This window comes from Peromyscus eremicus, chromosome 12, assembly GCF_949786415.1.
Source record: "Peromyscus eremicus chromosome 12, PerEre_H2_v1, whole genome shotgun sequence".
In the NCBI taxonomy this organism is placed as follows: Eukaryota; Metazoa; Chordata; class Mammalia; order Rodentia; family Cricetidae; genus Peromyscus; species Peromyscus eremicus.
Genome location: NC_081428.1, coordinates 5,739,050 through 5,757,019, shown reverse-complemented (window position 1 = coordinate 5,757,019; position 17,970 = coordinate 5,739,050). Strand labels below are relative to the sequence as shown.

The window sequence follows — 17,970 nt, the reverse complement described above, 5'->3', positions numbered from 1 at the left end:
GCCACAGCATTAGGAAGGTTGAGAACCACTGCTCTAGACAGTAACACTGCCGTATCTAGTTTCTTCTTCTTCTTCTTCTTCTTCTTCTTCTTCTTCTTCTTCTTCTTCTTCTTCTTCTTCTTCTTCTTCTTTTTCGAGACAGGGTTTCTCTGTGTAGCTTTGCGCCTTTCCTGGAACTCGCTTTGGAGACCAGGCTGGCCTCGAACTCACAGAGATCCGCCTGGCTCTGCCTCCCGAGTGCTGGGATTAAAGGCGTGTGCCACCACCGCCCGGCCCAGTTTCTTCTTGTTTAATGTGGGTTCTAGCAATGGAATGCAGGTCCACATGCTTACAAGGCAAACACTTTACCAAGCACTCTCCCAACACTGAGAAGAAAAAAAACTTTCAAACAAAAATACTAAGACCCTTTCTAAAGTAGTGACCCGTTTTTCTGCTGACTATTCTTTGGATCATCTGGTACCCTCTTGTACCAGCCACCTGCATAGCGCCCACCCTGTCTTACTTCTGGTGAAGACGTGCACCTCCCCAGTCACATGGCACAGCCCCACTCAGTGTGACCTGCCTTCCATCCTCCTTGCACACCCCCAGACACACTTCCGTCTTACTCTTTCCTGCTGCTCTATTACTGGCCCCAACTCATTTGATTTTCTTTTCTCACTTAATATAACTCTCACCATCCAGGATGATTGTCTTTGTTCACTGTTACATTTCCAGGACAAAACACATTATAATCACATAGACAATACCCAGGATAACTATTTACTGATTGCACACATGGCTGTAAACCCTGTAGGAGATAAATGTATCTGCACCTTTGCTTTTTGAGATAAAGCAGGTGACCACCAAGGGGACTTTTGCACAGCTTAGCACAGAGGTGCCAGGACAGTGAGATATCACCACACACCAAAGCAGTGCTGAGTTCTACTTCCTCCTATCTGAGAGGCAAGTTCATTGTCTTGGGCTGTTTTCAGAATCTCACTTCTTCCAAGGCGCTATACCTGGATCACAATACACATGAAATCACTCCTCCATCTGAGAAAGTCATCAAGGGATCTTAATCCATCTTAATCATTGATGGCCAAGGGGCCCTGTGAGTGGAGATGCACTTATTATGACTGTGTGGGATGCCAGGACTTGGCTTCAGCTGGGTGAGAGCGAGTCTCCATAGCAAGGAGCCGACAGCTGGCAAGAAAATTGCAGCACTGTCTGCAAGTGAGTGATGAGGATGAGCTGTAATGGGAGACTCCCGAGGTGAGACACTTAGTACTTGTAGACGCAGCTACGTCCAAACTAATGTTCAATTTCATGCTTAACTGGTGATTTCCTCTTTGATGATGATGACGATGATGAGTGACCAAGGAGAAAGCTGTCTGCGAAGGGATGACTCACCCGCCTCTTCTTTTAGAGCAGTCTTGGGAACATTGTCCTGAATTACATCACTGACCCCCTGAAGCTTGGAAGTCTCCTAGAGAACATCCCGAAGCCAAAGCTGCAGCTCATGAGGGTCAGCACCTCATAAGGATGCCTCTTCATTCTCAGGGGCAGCTTTTACTGGAGGGAGAGAGGGCTGAACTCTCCCTGAGACCAGCAAGGAGCGTTTCCTCCCCTGAGGAAATGCTGAACAGGCTGAGGTACCCAACCTGAAAATGTGGCCAGGCTGAATGTCAAGAGTCTTCAAAGCTCTCACAAAGGGCTGGGAGATAGTGTATGCTACCTGGCAAGACTCTTTCCCAAAACAATAAAAACGTTAAACAAACAAACAAACAAAAACAGAGCAGCCAGCCAAAAAGGACCAAACAAAGCAAAGATAGATAAATAAATCAACAAATCAATAAATAATAAAATGAAACATGGGTTGCTCTGCAAGAGTAGCCGTTGGCATGGCTCTGATTATGTAGGCTTTAGTCTCATAGCACATCTCAAAAGCCCCTGAATGAAATCAGCTCCCATCTGTGAGAATTTTAAGACAAAACGAGGCTGAATCCTGAATCTAGTGGCAGACAAAGGTCACGCAGAGCTCAGGCTCACTAACTCCACCTTCAGCACTTCATTCATCGCTGGGGGACTGTGCCACTCTCCTGAGTGGATCTGAGATGAGGTGAACTGGGACCTCAACTTCCTGCCCCCTACTTCCGCCTCATCCTGTGTCTTCAGAACTCCTTTTGTGGTGGGACCACGCCTCTGCAGAGAGGAAGCATGGATGCTCAGAATGGAGAGAGCTCACTCATCAGCCTCCTGCTTATGGTGTCTTGGGCAAGTGACTGTCCTGTGCTTCCAGTGAGCATTCAGTCCTGGAAGACACATTAGGCCTCCAAGGACCTTGGCTTTAAGTTCCTGCCGGGTCTCTGTAACTGGGCAACTTTTCTCTGAGTCTTCCCAAGGCCCCACCCCGGTTAGGACATTTCAAGTTTCAGTTTCAATTTCTGTGCCTCAGTGTCTCACAACTAACTCAGCAGCACTGTTCCCCACCTGCCTTCCAGGTCTCCTAGACTGCTGCCCTACTGAGTGGAGGATCGAAAAGTCATAGCTAGATCAGAGAGATCTACAGAGTTCTCAAAGAATTTATTCTTTGCTGGGGTTGGATTTTGTTCCTTTCAGACATGTTCATCCTATTCAGCAGAGTGATGGAGGGGCAGGAGAGATGGAGGCAGAGTAACTGTATGGACAGACGGAAGGACAGCTGGATGAATGGGTAGATGGGTAAGGTTAGGTGAGTAGATGAATAGATAAACAGATAGACAGATAGACATATAGGTTACATTTTACTCACATCCTATACACTGCCCAAAGCCCTATAAACTTCATGAGAATTCTGTACAACCCATTTTATGTCCCAAGAATTGTGTTTTTACCTTTAGAGCATCATGTTTTACACACCAGACTTGTGTTAGATGCCTGTATACCCCCAAGACTCTGCCCATGATTTCATCATTCTAAGACATTCCACGTTAAATATTTTATAATGTATATATTCTCCATTCATTTATTTTTAAGCCTGGGAATTATGTTTTTCAAACATAATATACATCACTTAAAAGAGTCTCTGAAGTCCCATCCTTGTCCCCAACACTTAATCACCATCTCTGTAAGGGATATTCGATCTCTCTTAGCTCCTCTTCAGAGCTAGCTCTTGTGAGAACCCAGCCTCTGATGGGAGAGCCTGCATGGAGTTTCTCACAAGCATGGAGCTAGCTGGGCTCATCGCCTTGTGCTGCTGTAAATATTGAACCTGGGGGAGGAGAAAGCGGGCTTGCAACTGCAGCTGGAAGCTCTCATCCCTGGCATACCTTTGAGACACCTTCTGAATCTCACGTCACTGCCAGGGACTGGACACACATTGTTATGTTATTTCCTACAGCGCTTTGCAGTTTTGCTACATGACCTTGACATGTTCACACTTACTTTTCAACTGGAATGTGGCAGCCAGCCCCCTGGCTACCCTGGCTTTCCTCAGCTGGAATGCCCGAGGTTGGATTTTGCTGGATGACATCGTCCCATCTGGGAAGAATCATTGAAAGGCCTCCCGTGATTATTGGCAGGCACATCCCCTCTTAGTCATCCTCTGAGATGAGAAGACAAAGGTTCGTCTACCATTACCACCAGGCCCTTCAGAGCCTAGGATGACACTGTAGCTGAGCAGGGCTGTGCAGCTCAGCAGCCAGGGGCTGTGCTTTGTGGCCTTTAGATGAGTTGTCTTTGAGAGAAGGGATGTGGAGGAAGGAGGTAGGGCACTCACACATTAAAGACCAAAGATGAAAAGTAATTGAATGTTCCCAGTACATAGATAGAAAAATTACCTTGCTTCCACAAAAGCCCCAAGTGGCAAATTTATCTAAATGTCTTTTTCAGAAAATACAACAAGAAGGACATCCTGTCTGGCTAGTATAAAAGCACAGCATCCTCTCCATCTACCCAACTTTCCAAAGCATCCTTTCTCTAGTAGGCATAGAAGAAACCTTCTCATGTGGTACAGAGGTAAAAAACATGGAGGGTTTGAGATTGGGCTCTACAGGGTGACTTTAGGGGAGTCAAGTGAGCCCTCTGAGCCTATGAAGATAGTAACACCAGTATTTTAGTTATTCCATGTGAAGTGCTGGGCACAGTACTACATACCTGTTTGGTCCATTCTAGGTGATATTAAGATTTAGTATGTCTTTTCGTGGACTGGTAAATATCAGGCCAGGGCAAACATTTCAGCAAATCTTTTGATCCTGAGGCTTAGAGTAGTGTGTTAGAGAGATTGTGGGCAGGGATGGAATTAAATGCTTCTAGTATTAATTCCTTTTTTTCCTTTTGTCTGTGACAAAATGCATGACAAACCAACTTGAAGAATGATCTCCTGGGTTTCACAGTTCTAGGGAGGGTATGGCAGAGGGAATGAGGCAGCTGGTTACCTCCTGTCTATGGCCAGGAAGCAGAGACCCATGAATGCTGGTGCTCCGCTCATCTTCTCCTTTTTGTTCTGTCTGAATGTCAGCCACACACATTGATCATGGGCCATCCTACTTCAACGAGCCCAATCTAGAAACCCTCTCACAGACAAGCTCGGGGTCTGTCTGATGGATGATTCTCGATTCCTGTCAAACTGACAGTGGATATTAATGACCTGGATGAAGGAGTTGGAAAAATAAAGTATAGAACACCACCCTTCCTGATTGGCACCGGATAGTTCTTGCTTTCTCTCTTGTTACAGCCTATGCCTTTCTCAGGAGCAGACCCTTGAAGGAGAACCAACCACAGATCAGGTGGCTGCCTGATCTTTGCATTGATTGCCCAGCTGAACTACTGTAACCACCAGCCTGTCTCCCAGCTGATGAACAGGTGCTTGGTCTGAAACGGAGACTGCCTTGAGTATTGTTAATACTCACCAGCTCTGGGACACATACAAAAATGAAACGCCATAAACTATCACATTAGCCACTGGATATACATACATAGAAATGGAACATACATAGAGACGAAAACATTTAGCTGTATGTTCAATAAAAATAGGAATCAAATCAATCTCCCACGGGATGGTTAACCTTGATTGTCAAACTGACAGGCTTGAGAATCATCATGGAAAACTCTTTGGGTTTTTTGTGGGACTTCTTCCCACAAAGACAAAGTCCTGGTTGCAACTTTTTTTTTTTTTTTTTTGGTTTTTCGAGACAGGGTTTCTCTGTGTAGCTTTGTGCCTCCCTGGAACTCACTTGGTAGCCCAGGCTGGCCTTGAACTCACATAGATCCGCCTGGCTCTGCCTCCCGAGTGCTGGGATTAAAGGCGTGCGCCACCACCGCCCGGCCCTGGTTGCAACTTTTTCACCACTTTGCAACTACGTCCTCAAGAGAGGTGCTTTCTTCACACCACCCCTCAACACTGATGAGGTTTTCCTACAAGCCAGAACTGTCACGCCTCAGCATTAAACAACATCCTTGAGCCTCCATGTTGTCAAAATTCTCTATTCTGCCATTCAAAGCCCTGTAGGTTCTGCCTTGTTTTATGGGCCCAGCTTCATTCCAACTGAGTATCTCTGCCTTCATCACTTACATGTCCCACCAGCATGGCCTTGCTATTTTCGGTGAACGTATGCTATGCTGTTTTCTCTTCATGGCTTTATGGGTGGAGCTTTGTGCGCTAATGCCATCTGATCTTCCTTGTGTGCTTCAGAAAGCTACCCCACTTAAGGGCAGAGTTAAAATCCACTTCTTTCTAAGCTCCCCCAGTCCTTTCCCCAGCCACAACCCCTTCATCTTTCCTCAATGCTAACACCTTCATCATGGCACCAAGACGACACATTCAATTTGACTCCTAGGAGTCTCCCTTCCTGCCTAGAGGAAGAATCCTTTACTAAATGGTTATTTTTTCCATCTTTTGACATTCCCCCTTTCCTAATAACTGGAACTCATGCGTGTAACTTCATGTATGACAGAGGGCTGGATTAATGACATATGTCTACCTAGTATGTTCTTGGAAGGACGGCTGGCTGGTCTTTTCTCAGCTTCAGACTGAGAGATTTCCTACCTGGCTGTGGCACACCCCAGTAACATTTAAAAAGAGATAGAGGAAATTAGGTTGTGTGTCTGTGTACAGGCAGACCTTCTATTATGCTACATCTAAATATTAGCTGAATGTGCACGGTGAGGCTATTTCTGCCAAGGTCAGAGTCAGCAGTGGTGAGCCCAGGATGTGTCTGGGCACCATTATTCCCCCACTCTTACCTTACCGTCCTCCAACATGGATAGGACCTGAGGTGGCCCTACCTCTTCTAACCATGCTGATTACAGAATGATCATGAAGAGTATAGAATATGAGTGCTTCTAGAGGAGATAAAATTACATATCTATTAGATTATCATGCAAAACTGTGCCTGAATAGATTTACTGATCCAATAAGGGAAATACAAAGGAAAAGAAAGAAAACCCAGAGGCCCACTGGTAACAGAGAGATTGCTGTTGGCTTTTGGGATGGCTGGTCATGTGTGTTGAATTACAAGCAATTATCAGTGGACTCCCTGATGGCCCTAATGTAGAGCCATGTGTCAAAGGGGAACCTGATCCTAAGGAGAGAAGCCTTACAGCATCTTTTAATCCTGTGCCAACTCTGCTGGGCCCAAATCCTTCCTTGGTGTATTCTTATTCTTAAAATCTGCCTAATAATTATTGGTAAAAGTTGATGTGAGGTTAAGAGTCTCTACCAGATCATCTGGTTTTTAGACTGAAATCAATCCTGCTTTATGTCTTTCATACTGTCTAGCAGTTTATCCTCCACATTATACAAGTCAACTGAATGTTATTCACTAGGTTGTCTTTTTAATTCTTTGTGTGTGTTGGATGTATGTGCATATGTGTGTAGTAGGATGTGCACATGTGGAGGCTAGTGTCTTGCTCAACCCTCTCCACCTTGTTCTTTGAGACAGTCTCTTCCTGAACCTTGAGCTCACTGCTTTGGTTCAACAAGCTGAGCAGCAGTAAGCTCCCAATATGCCCCTGCCTCTGACCCCAGTGCTAGATTACGGGAACATGCCCTGTTGCACCTAGCTTTTTATATGAATGCTGGGGATGGAACTCAGGTCCTCTTGCTGAGCAGCAAGCCTTCTACCTGAACACCAAGCTATCTCCTCAGCCCCACCAAGATGGTGATCTTGAGGTGCTACGGGGCCTTGTGGTTTAATTCATCAAAGAACAACAGTCACGTTAATGCAATTTGACCATTAGTTATACTTCTGTATACTCCTGGGAATTGTAATGTTGGAGTTTATCAACACAGTGATGGAGCACACATCACTGAAAAATGGACTCCCAGATGGTTCAAATGGTGTGCAAAGCAAGGCCAGCTGGATAGCAATTGGTACCTCCTCCATGGGTTGGTCTGAGTCATCCTTGCTCATCCCTGTCCCCAGACCCCATCTGTAACCAAGGCACATGCTTCTGATCTCGAAGGACTGAAGGTTACAGAATAGAGTGCATGGGGGCGCATCGCTTAAAGGACATGTCTAGGTTCCTGTTCCCCAGGGTGGTTCAGGATGTTCACACTGAGGAAATGGAGTGCCAAACACACGCTGGCTTCTGTGCTTGGTTTCCACAAGCACAGAAGGTGAGTTTATGGGGGTGTGCACTTCCAAGCTTAAGCATCCTATCAGCTTATGCTATGCACAGCAATTATGCAAACCACACTCTGTCTAAATATTCCAGGTAAGGTCTGTCCCCATACAGAAGTGCTCAGAGAAAGTGCTGAAGTCCGTGAGGACCACGTGTTGGTTGATGCTGGGTGGGGCTCGGGTTCTAAAGTACATGAAAGCCACTTTACACACTCTGGTTTTCCACACCACAGCTCCTCCATCAGCAAAGAATTATTACTCTGTAAATCCTGGAATGACTTAAAAGAAGCCCTCAATACCATAGTAATGACTATCAGGGCCTGGAGTTTAATGTTTTGGTTTTGTTTTTGTTTTTCTCTCATTTTTGTTTTGTTTTTGTTTTTGTTAAGACAGGATTTCATGTAGCCCAGGCTAGCCTAGAACTCATTACACAGCTGAGGATGACCTTGAACTCCTGATCTTCCTGCCTTTACCTCTCACATGTTGGGATTACAGGTGTATGCCATGCTGCTTGGCTTGAGAATTTACTGTTAATCAAGCCCCTCACCACTGGTTCATTTTAAATAAGCAATGGTCCCAGTGACTGGGATTCACATGCTATGACCTCCCACTGTCCATGCCCTAGGTGAGGTAAGAGTTGATGAGAATGTTTCTGTTTCGGTTTGGGATTTTTTTCTCTCCTTAGCTTCTGGAGCAAGACTTGGTTTGTTATGGTTACTAGAATATTGTTAAGTGAGCCAACAGGTGAACGTTATAGATGGCCAGTTACCCTGTCTCTACCAGGGCACTTGCTCACTGTGTCCAATGGAAGGAACAGCCACAAGCCACTGACAGAAATGAAAGAGACATCCCATGTCTATCCCCCAGTTTCAGCCCCAGGGCACACCTGACTGCCCTACTGAGAGAGATTCTGGAACCCCAGCTCTAGGCACTGGGGTTAAGAGCTGCTTGGGATGACCAAGTCTCCACCCTTACCCCTTCTGACAACAAATATGCTAATATATTCAAATGAGATGGATTGCAGTAGGGGGAGCTGACAGGGGAAAGAGAACCTAGCATGGCCACAGGCAGAGAGGACCATGGGTGATAAAAGTATAGGAACCAAAAAAAAAAAAAAAAAAAAGACTTGGAGAGTCAAAGCCTATGAAACACGCCCTAATGATCATCAAATGTCCTGCGTGGGTTTCATCCTTTCAACATGAGTGGGACCATGTTGGCTCTGGCTCTGGAGCAGGAAGACCTTTATAATTCCACTTTTGTTTTAAAGCACAGGGGATTCTGGACATCCGTCTGTCCCCCACAGCCAGCCTCACTCCTGGGCTTTCAGTGGGCAATGCTGTTGTAATTTCTCTGTTCAAATGAAGTCTATAGAAAGCCACAGAAAGAGATGTGGACCCCAAAGCTCAAGGGCCCCTGGGAGGCAGCTGGCTGGTAACATGATCCGGACTCTGTTTCCTTCTTTGTGTGCATGCTCTGGCCCTAAGAATGGGTTATTGGATGTCTCCCGGCAGGTGCTGTGGGATTAAGGAGGGAGCTGGTCAGAGGCAAACTTTGAATTAGGGCAGTTTAGTAAAAAAGTGGGGGACTAAAGTAAATACGATCTTTGGCTTAATTCCCCCATAGCTAACGTGAGGTTCAAATTTAATAGCAAGGTTTGAAAACTTGGTCGGCATGTGTATCTGTCATTTGTCTGTCTGTCTTTGCACCCCACACCAGGAGTTATATTTTAACTCAATGATGAAGTCTCTGTTTACGAGGCCTAGCAATCTATAATACCAAATGCACTGTTTTTCCTTGTTTGTGAGACACAAAAGGGTGGAATATTAAACAGTGTGGGGAAATTTTATTGTTTAAATCACTTTTTTTTTCTTTCTGGGCTAGGGATGGAGCCTGGAGCCCTGTGCTTGTTCAGCAAGTATTCTGCCTTTGAGCTACACTCCTAGCCCTCCTTTAATTTTTTAGAATTTGAAACAGTATCCCACTCACTCATTTCCCAAGGTAGGCCTTGAATTTGCTCTGTAACCAGGCAGGCCTTGAATTTGCTCTGTAACCAGGCAGGCCTTGAACTCCTGATCTTCCTGTCCCGATCTCCAAACAGATGCAGCGGCAGGATTTCATCACCAAGCAAAGCTTTTGACATTGCAAGGTCTATAATTGCCACTCACGCAACTCAGAGGCATGATAAATGATAGATTTTTAGGTAATGACCCTCACACATTCCTAAAGATGTGTCAGGATTCTGGATCACCTAAGAGAGGCTAGGAATGCAGCTCTGCTGGCATTGCGCTTGCCTAGCACGTAGTGGGCCCTCAGTTTGATCCCAAGTACCACATAAATTGGACATGGTAGAGTATACCTCTAATCCCAGAACTTAGGAGGTACAAATTAAAGGTTATCCTGGGTTACACAGTGTGTTTGAGGTCAGCCTGGTCTAGAGGAGACCTTGTCTAAAAGAAAAAAAAACAGAAAACAAAAACCAAAACCCCAAACACGCAAAGCTTGACTCGGTGTGTCAATTCTCTTGACATACGTAGTCATCAAGTTAACAAGAATTGCTGATCATCATGTATCTCACACATAGGATAATGTCTACCCATATCTGTAGTTACCACTCCCACACCTACGTGACCCAAGAGAAGCAACCCACGAGGAGAACTGTGGAAGGCAACAATACACGCTAGCTGAACAACAGAGACAGAAGAAAGGCCCCAATAAGGTGACTTCTTGTGTGTAGAAACGGTAAGATCCTACACTTGAGGTTTCAAGACCTGACTTCAACTTTGTATGCAGCTTTGGACAATCAGTCGGCCTCACAGAGGTTTGTCTGCCCCCGAGGAGGAGCGACTGCAGCGTGACAAAGGGCACACTCGAAAGTGTTTGTTTATTAGCTTTTCTCCCTCCCCATCTCCCTCCCCCTCTATTTTCCTGTGTGTGTGTGTTGTGTGTATGGGCACACATGTAGAACCTGTGTGTGTTTGTTGTGTGTAATGGGAACACATGTAGAACCTGTGTGTGTTTGTTGTGTGTGTGTATGGGAACACATGTAGAACCTGTGTGTGTTTGTTGTGTGTATGTGCACACATGTAGAACCTGTGTGTGTTTGTTGTGTGTGTGTGTGGGAACACATATAGAACCTGTGTGTGTTTGTTGTGTGTATGTGCACACATGTAGAACCTGTGTGTGTTTGTTGTGTGTGTGTATGGGAACACATGTAGAACCTGTGTGTGTTTGTTGTGTGTAATGGGAACACATGTAGAACCTGTGTGTGTTTGTTGTGTGTGTGTATGGGCACACATGTAGAACCTGTGTGTGTTTGTTATGTGTGTATGGGCACACATGTAGAACCTGGTGTGTTTGTTATGTGTGTGTGGACACACATGTAGAACCTGTGTGTGTTTGTTATGTGTGTATGGGCACACATGTAGAACCTGTGTGTGTTTGTTATGTGTGTGTATGGGCACACATGTAGAACCTGTGTGTGTTTGTTGTGTGTGTGTATGGGCACACATGTAGAACCTGTGTGTTTGTTGTCTGTGTGTATGTGCACACCTGTATAAGCCAGAGGTCAACTGGCTATTGTTGTCTAGGAGACAACCACCTCTTTCTTTTTCTTTTGAGCCAAGGAACTGGACCTCACCGAATAGGCTGTGCTGACTTACCGAGTGAGTCCCAGGTACCTGCCTGTCTCCTTCTCCCTGTAGCTTGGATTATAAGCAGCTCCACATGCCTGGCTTGTTGACATAAAGGTTAAAAGAATTTTAACAATTGAGTTGATTCACCAGCCTTGGGATGCTAAAATGTTAGACAGGAAGCTAGAAAGCACGTCAGTGATGACTTTTATATTTGAAATCCGTTTTGGTAGTTGGAGACTCTCTGGGTAGTTCCAGGGCATCCCTAGGACTCTGCTTTTAGTCATAGTCTTGGACTAGCCCCTCTCTATGGAGACGTCTGTTCCCTCTTCTTTATCCTGTATGTTCTCTGTGGCCAATCACTGTTCTCCATCACTGTGGCTCACTCCTGTATCTCTCTCTTTTAGCTATATGATGATGTTCCAGTAAGAGATGGATCCTGCACTCTTGCATCCTTACAGACTCTCAAAAGATGTCTGAGTGGAAGATGTCCTGCTGTGTAGCCCACATGGCTTTAGTTTGGGGCTGAGGACCAGGGCAGGAGTGTCACTGAGCTCTTGACAGGTTTAGAAAAGGAGACAGAACAGCTTCCAGAGTGAGAAGAGCTGAGACTCTGAGGCCTTAAGGACAGGGGTGGGACTGAGCCCCTGACACCTTCCCACCCAGACCCACAGATGTGGGTGACACTTCACAGCTGGCTCTGCAGAATGCAAAGTCTGGAGCTGAGCTCTTTGCAGACTGCAGCCAACTCCTTGGACTATCCCAGTTTGATGGACATAGCCACAGAGAGTGGAGCGACAGCAGTAACCCCAGAGCACAGAGAGCTGGGGACAGTCAGACATCATTAGGCAGAGATGCGATCTGAGTATTTCATTGTTTCTAAAATTTCAGTTTTGCAAGATGTGTGCTTAAACACACAAAATTCCTGGAAATTAGCAACCAACACTCATGAGAGCAGGTAGGTAAGAACCACTGGCAGGCATTTGGAAGTAACAGGGCTGAGAGTAACAGTGGAGAACTGAGGGGGGCCGGGAGTCACTGTGACTCACAGAGAGGACCGCTGGTGTGTGGGATACATGAGACTGAAGACAGCATCTGTAGGTACCAGAGATTGTAGGGTATCATGGGCTATATCCATTTTTTTTTTGAAATAGGGTTTCATGTAGCTCAGGCTATCCTAGAACTTGGTATGTAGCCCAGGATGACTTTGAATTTCTGATAATCTTGCCTCCACCTTCTGACTATTAGATTCCAGGTGTGTGCTACCACACTCTGTTTATGAGGTGCTGGAGCTGAAACCCAGGGTTCCATGCATACTAGGCAAGCATTCTATCAAATGGCTATATTTCCAGCCCCAGATGGCTTTTTTAAACAACAAAAAAGAGCATTCATTTAAAAATATTTTATAAAAATGCTTGCACATTTATGAATTTATTGTATATTTACATTTTATTATACTCACATGGTTTACACATTATATAGCCTGCTTTTTTTTTTTTACTATATACTACATTTGTATCAAGTATATGCACACCTATACTGATATATTAAATAGATATAAATTTGCAAACAAATTTAGCTTGGGATGGCTCCACAGCAGAAGGTTATGTTCCCAGCATTCCTTACTACCCAGTATTTCTGAGGTTCTTTTAGGTTCTGGTCAGTGAATTATGAACAGACTCTGTTCTTACAGCAAACAACGCATGTTCTCTTCAATAGTCTCTCAATTTTGCCTGAGGGGGTAGAGATAAGGTGTTGGGGACGCAGCAGCCATCTTGAATGAGGTGTTAAGAGACAGGTATAACAGAAGGCAGGCTGTCCAGGTAGAAGAAGCCTTGTTTTTTGTCACGGTGAAGACGCTATGTCTACAGGAGAGAGAAACACACCCCACACCTCTGTCTTGCTTAAGCTCTACTGGTTTATCTACTTACTAGTAAAAGCCAGAGCATATCTATGATAAAGGTAGACTTTTGGGTGTTCTCTAAAAGTCTTCATGGAATTTCAATTCACTTTCTGCATCCTAATCCCTTTAACTTCTCCAGCAGTGAATTTTAGTGCTGTAGTTAGGATCCTGCCCTGAAAACGACACACTACAGCACTCTCTGCTTTTCTGTGGTCTTTCTTCCTGTGATTCCAGTTAACCAAAGTTAACTAACTACAATCTGAAAATATTAAATGGAAAATTCCTGAAATAAATATAACTTCTGAACTTTGCATACTTCTAAATGGTCTGACAAAAATGTCATCCCACACCATCCACACCTGAATCATCCATTATCTTTGTTCAGAGTATCCATGCTGTGTATGCTACTCTCCATCAATGCCTTGGTATCTGTCTCAGTAATCAGACAAATGTCTCTTGGTTTCAGGCAAGCCGGCGGGGGCGGGGGTAGGGGGCTGTCTTTGGAATCGTCCGCTGGAAGAGAATGGATGGTTGTCCATCCTTACTGCTATACCAGGCTGTGTTCTTTTCTTTTTTTGCTAGGAAAGACTCAAAGCGAAGCTAACCTTTTGAGCACATACATACTCTATAGCAGGCTGACAATAACCATCCTTTATCCCAGTCACCCTGCAACTCCACACTCTCCTCCCATAATGCAGAAGCCCCCATATCTACTAGGAATTATAGCATGGCTCATGTTCTCTTCAATGTCCACCATTCCTGGAGGATGAGTTGAGGAGATTGAATTCCAGAAACAGCCCAATGCCACTGAAGACAAGTGCCCATGGAGATCTATCTGCACTCGTCCTGGTAAAAAACGAGGTGGGATCTAAAAGGAAGAAGAATTTTCTCTCCTTTAACCAGTTCGATGACTCAAAAAGCCACCTCAAAGGAGCAGACCCCAAATGTTTTAATTTAAGAATGACACAGTTGGAATGGTGTTTTGTCTGCTGGGGACTACTTTGGGCGGTACAGTTAGACATTGGAAACTCTGACACATATCTTTAGAATCAGCCTCTCAACTTACACACTGCCATTTGTTTATGATAACGTTTCAAAAGGAAGGAAGCCCACTTGAGTTATTCACGAGGACTGGCAACAGTAATGCATCAGTTTGGACCATTCCTTAACAATCCCACCCTGCACACACTTTCTTACAACTGTGCTCCATGTAGCCTGAAGCATGCAAGCCTCCTCCAGGGCTTCCCATATCTTACACCCACCTCAGGAGACAGCGGTGTTTCCCCAGTGGTCTCCATCTCACTAGCCAACAGAGCTGGGACTTGCTCTCTCCCCACTCCTAAGGGGTGGACATTCTTTGGCCTGAATCCTTACTCCTTCATGATTATCAAGTTAAGCCGCTTATCATCACTGTCTGAACTAGTGAACTATGGAGATGTTGGGATGTCTGTGGTGGGCACAAGCATCTCAGAGGAAGCAGATGAGAAAAGCCACTCCAGAGCAAGGTCATGGGGAGAAGGATGGTGGGGTGACGTCCAAGAATAGACAGGCATTCAGAGAAGAGTCATGCAGAGTGAGCAGCCATTCAACTTGCTCATAGGATTGTTGCCCAGTTTGAAGAGGTTTCTGGAGGAGGGGATGGGAAAACCATAGAGGTCTCTGGAAATCCTCAAGAATGGGCTAGATTCCTTACACCAGCCAAGATTTATTTTTATGTTATTGTGTGAGTGAGTGCAAGCATGTACACATGAGTGCGGTCCCTGAAGAGGTCAGTAGAGGGTGTTGGGTTCCCTGAAATGAACCACAGCTTGTTGTGAGCTGCTATGTGAGTGCTGGGAACTGGACCCGTGTTCTCTTACAGGAGTAGCAAACATTCTTAATCACTGAGCCGTCTCTCCAGCCTCCAGATTAGTTTCTGTTTTTTGTTATTAATCTTTTAGTTAGCATATAAAACACTAGGTTTTACTATGACATTTTCACACATATAAAATTAAATTTTGTTCATATTTATCTTCTATCATGTTCCAAATCCTTTTAGTTCACTGCCCTCCCCCAGGTCCTCCTTCTGCTATCAGGTCATGGATGTACTTTCTTATCACTGGGCTTTGTATTCATCAGGTACACACAAACACTAATGAAGGGTATGGATGGGTTTTTCCCTGTGTTCTCGAACATAAAAAGTGAACTTGAAACTCCAGTTTACATGTGGGTATCCAGAAGGCCTTCAGGGGTCTGTGATGAAGGGGACTCCATCATGCAGTTGCATGGAGGCCCCTTCCTAGGGGACTTGCCATCTGCCCCTTAGGAGCTACTTGCTGTGACATCAGATGTCCTCTTTAGTGGTGTGTGTGTGTGTGTGTGTGTGTGTGTGTGTGTGTGTGTGTCCACTTTGTAGCCCAGGATGGTCTCAGAGTCATTGTAATTCTCCTGCCTCTGCTTCCTGAATGCTGGATGGGATTGGATGTTTGGAACACCACACCGGCTGTGTCTGTTTTCAATGCCTAGAGAAGCAGGTCCTATGGAGCAAAGAACACGGTTTTCAGGTTGAGTCTCAATTACACCCTTTGCCTTGGAGGGTCAAGCAGTTTGGTTTCCAGTGAATTTGTGGTTGTAGCTGCGGTTACCCACTGGCTTCTCTTCTGCCTAGCTTGTCTGATAACAGGCAAACGGGGGGGGGGGGGGAAAGCTTAAAATTCCCCCCTCACATAAGGCGAAGATGGGCACAGAGTTATTCCGTGCACGGAACCAGGCCAGGACACACTACTCCGGGAAGGAAAACTATCCACGCTGGACTCTGGTGCGCCCTTCTCTTTTGAATCTGGTGTTTCTGTCTCTATATCTGTAGTCTCTCTGTCTCTGCCTGTCTGTCTGTCTCTTTTCTTTATTAAAACCAGGTCACAGTAGCCCGCGATGCAGAAAGACAAGCTATTCTAGCTCCTAAATGAGTCATTTTCAAGAAAGTTTAGTTCAGGACCAGGGTCTGCAAGCCCTGGCTGGGGGAGACAGCTGCCAGTCAGGGGTTGGGGTTCCCTGCTACCCTCTACTCAGCTCTACACTGCACTCAGGGGTCTTTTAAGGAAAGAGGGGGTCATAGTGGTTGAAGGGGTGCCACAAGTGGCCCATAGAGCCCGCATGGCGCGATGGCGGGGACAGGAAGGGAGGCGGTGTCGCGGGCCTGCGCGGGGCCGCTGCAGCTCGGAACTGCTGCAAAAGCAAGCTGCCCGCGTTATCAGTGGCGCGCAGGCCTGCGGTTTTCTCGCTCTTGCAACCCAGCTTCAACTGCCGGTTTATTTTTCGACAAACAGGATGCCTCCATCTGAGGCTGTCAGCATCCCAGGCTCTTTGAGAAGAAAAGAGGTAGTGAGGGCCCCACCCTAGGGCCCAGCCGGGAGGGGCGGGAGGGAGGTCTTGTTTCTAGAGGCTTCCCAGAGAAGTGAGAACCCGGCAGGTGCAGTTGCTGGGCGCCAGGAGAGTGTCAGGAAGGGCGGGGGTGAAACTTACACCCTCCCCACCCCCACCCGAGCTCAAACGGACTTCTTGGGCCCCACCTCTACATGGGTTCCAAGGCTAAGAGTTCCCACTGCAGGAAGAAAGACAGCTTGGGCATGGAGAAGCGTGCCTTTGAACTTCAGTGGGTGTGCAGAACACTTGAGGTTCACCAAATGCTAGCCTGCTGGTCCAAAGACCAGCCAGGCCTGGGATGGGGAGCCTGGAGACAGCCTGCATTCCAATGCTAATAGTGTGCAAAGAGGTAGTGGGTGGGGGTGGGGGTGTGATTTTACTCCCTGGGTTTATGGGAGCTACTTTGTTCATGGAAAAAAGGGATTCCTTTATGTTCTAGAAGGAATGGGATTTGAAACTGGAAAGGATTTGAAAATCCCAGCCACAGAGATGACTCAGCATCGAAGACTGCTTATTGCTCTTCCAGAGGACCAAAGTCCTTTTCCCAGCATCCACCTCAGGTGGCAAAGACTGTCTGTAACTCCAGCTCCAGAGCAATCAAATGCCTCTGGCCTCTGAGGGTGTCTGCAGTCACACTCAGGCACCCATACATTCACAGAAACACACACACACACACACACACACACACACACACAATAATGATAATAAAATCTTTTGCAAGATCCCGGCTGGGAACACCTTCAGACATTGGGGAGAATCTAGAGTAGGGGTTCAGCCAAGAGATGACAGACAAGACAAAAATACCCTAAAAGATACCCAGCTGAGCCAGAGTCCTGGCTATCCCTGAACACATCCTCACCTTGCACTGGGCCTTCACAGACACATTTTTCAGAAACTGGGTCATTGTATTTAATGGCACAGAATCTATAGCCCAGATTTCAGAGCCCAAGACTTAACTTGTTCTCAGAGTCTAGGATTGTGACATGAATTAAAAATGGGTGGTTTTTTTTTTGAGTTTCATGTGATTAACTGTCTTCTATGAGAGCCGAGAAAGCAGGGTAGGAAGTCCACTGTGTGTGGATTTCTCACCAGGGAGAAGGCAAAAAACCCACCAGATGCTCCACGTAGAAACTAGGTTCTGCTACATTTTGCTCAGGCCTGAAGTTGCATCAAGATTCCATCTTGACTTCATCAAAACCAGTAAGGCTTCCTGTTACAGACTGTCACTCAAAGACCTTGAAGGCTACAGGGCAGTTAAGATGTTTTGTCTTCCCTCTGACTTGGGGTTTCTCAGTTGGGCTTTGGAAATCTGGAAATTTGCTGTGAGGGTTTCTTATGTACTGCCACACTGAGGACTCCCAGGTCTACAAAGCTCAAGTCTACAATCTTACTGGGGCCTTCTGAGCATAGGAACGTTGTCCTTGGCCTGGTCTGATGCCATTCTTGGCTTGATGAG

At 45.9% G+C, this 17,970-nt stretch overlaps 1 protein-coding gene across 2 annotated transcripts in view; it reads right to left on the bottom strand.

Moving 5' to 3' along the window:
• The window catches only part of Runx1 (RUNX family transcription factor 1), a 225,443-nt gene that overhangs the window by 189,922 nt on the left and 17,551 nt on the right, over positions 1-17,970 (bottom strand). Inside the window, exon 2 of one of the 2 annotated variants that reach the window (XM_059277146.1) lies at positions 14,972-14,987. The exons of the other annotated variant lie outside the window; for it this stretch is intronic. Coding sequence (XP_059133129.1) covers positions 14,972-14,987 — 16 coding nt within the window. The remainder of the gene's footprint in view (positions 1-14,971; positions 14,988-17,970) is intronic. 2 annotated transcript variants of the gene reach the window in all.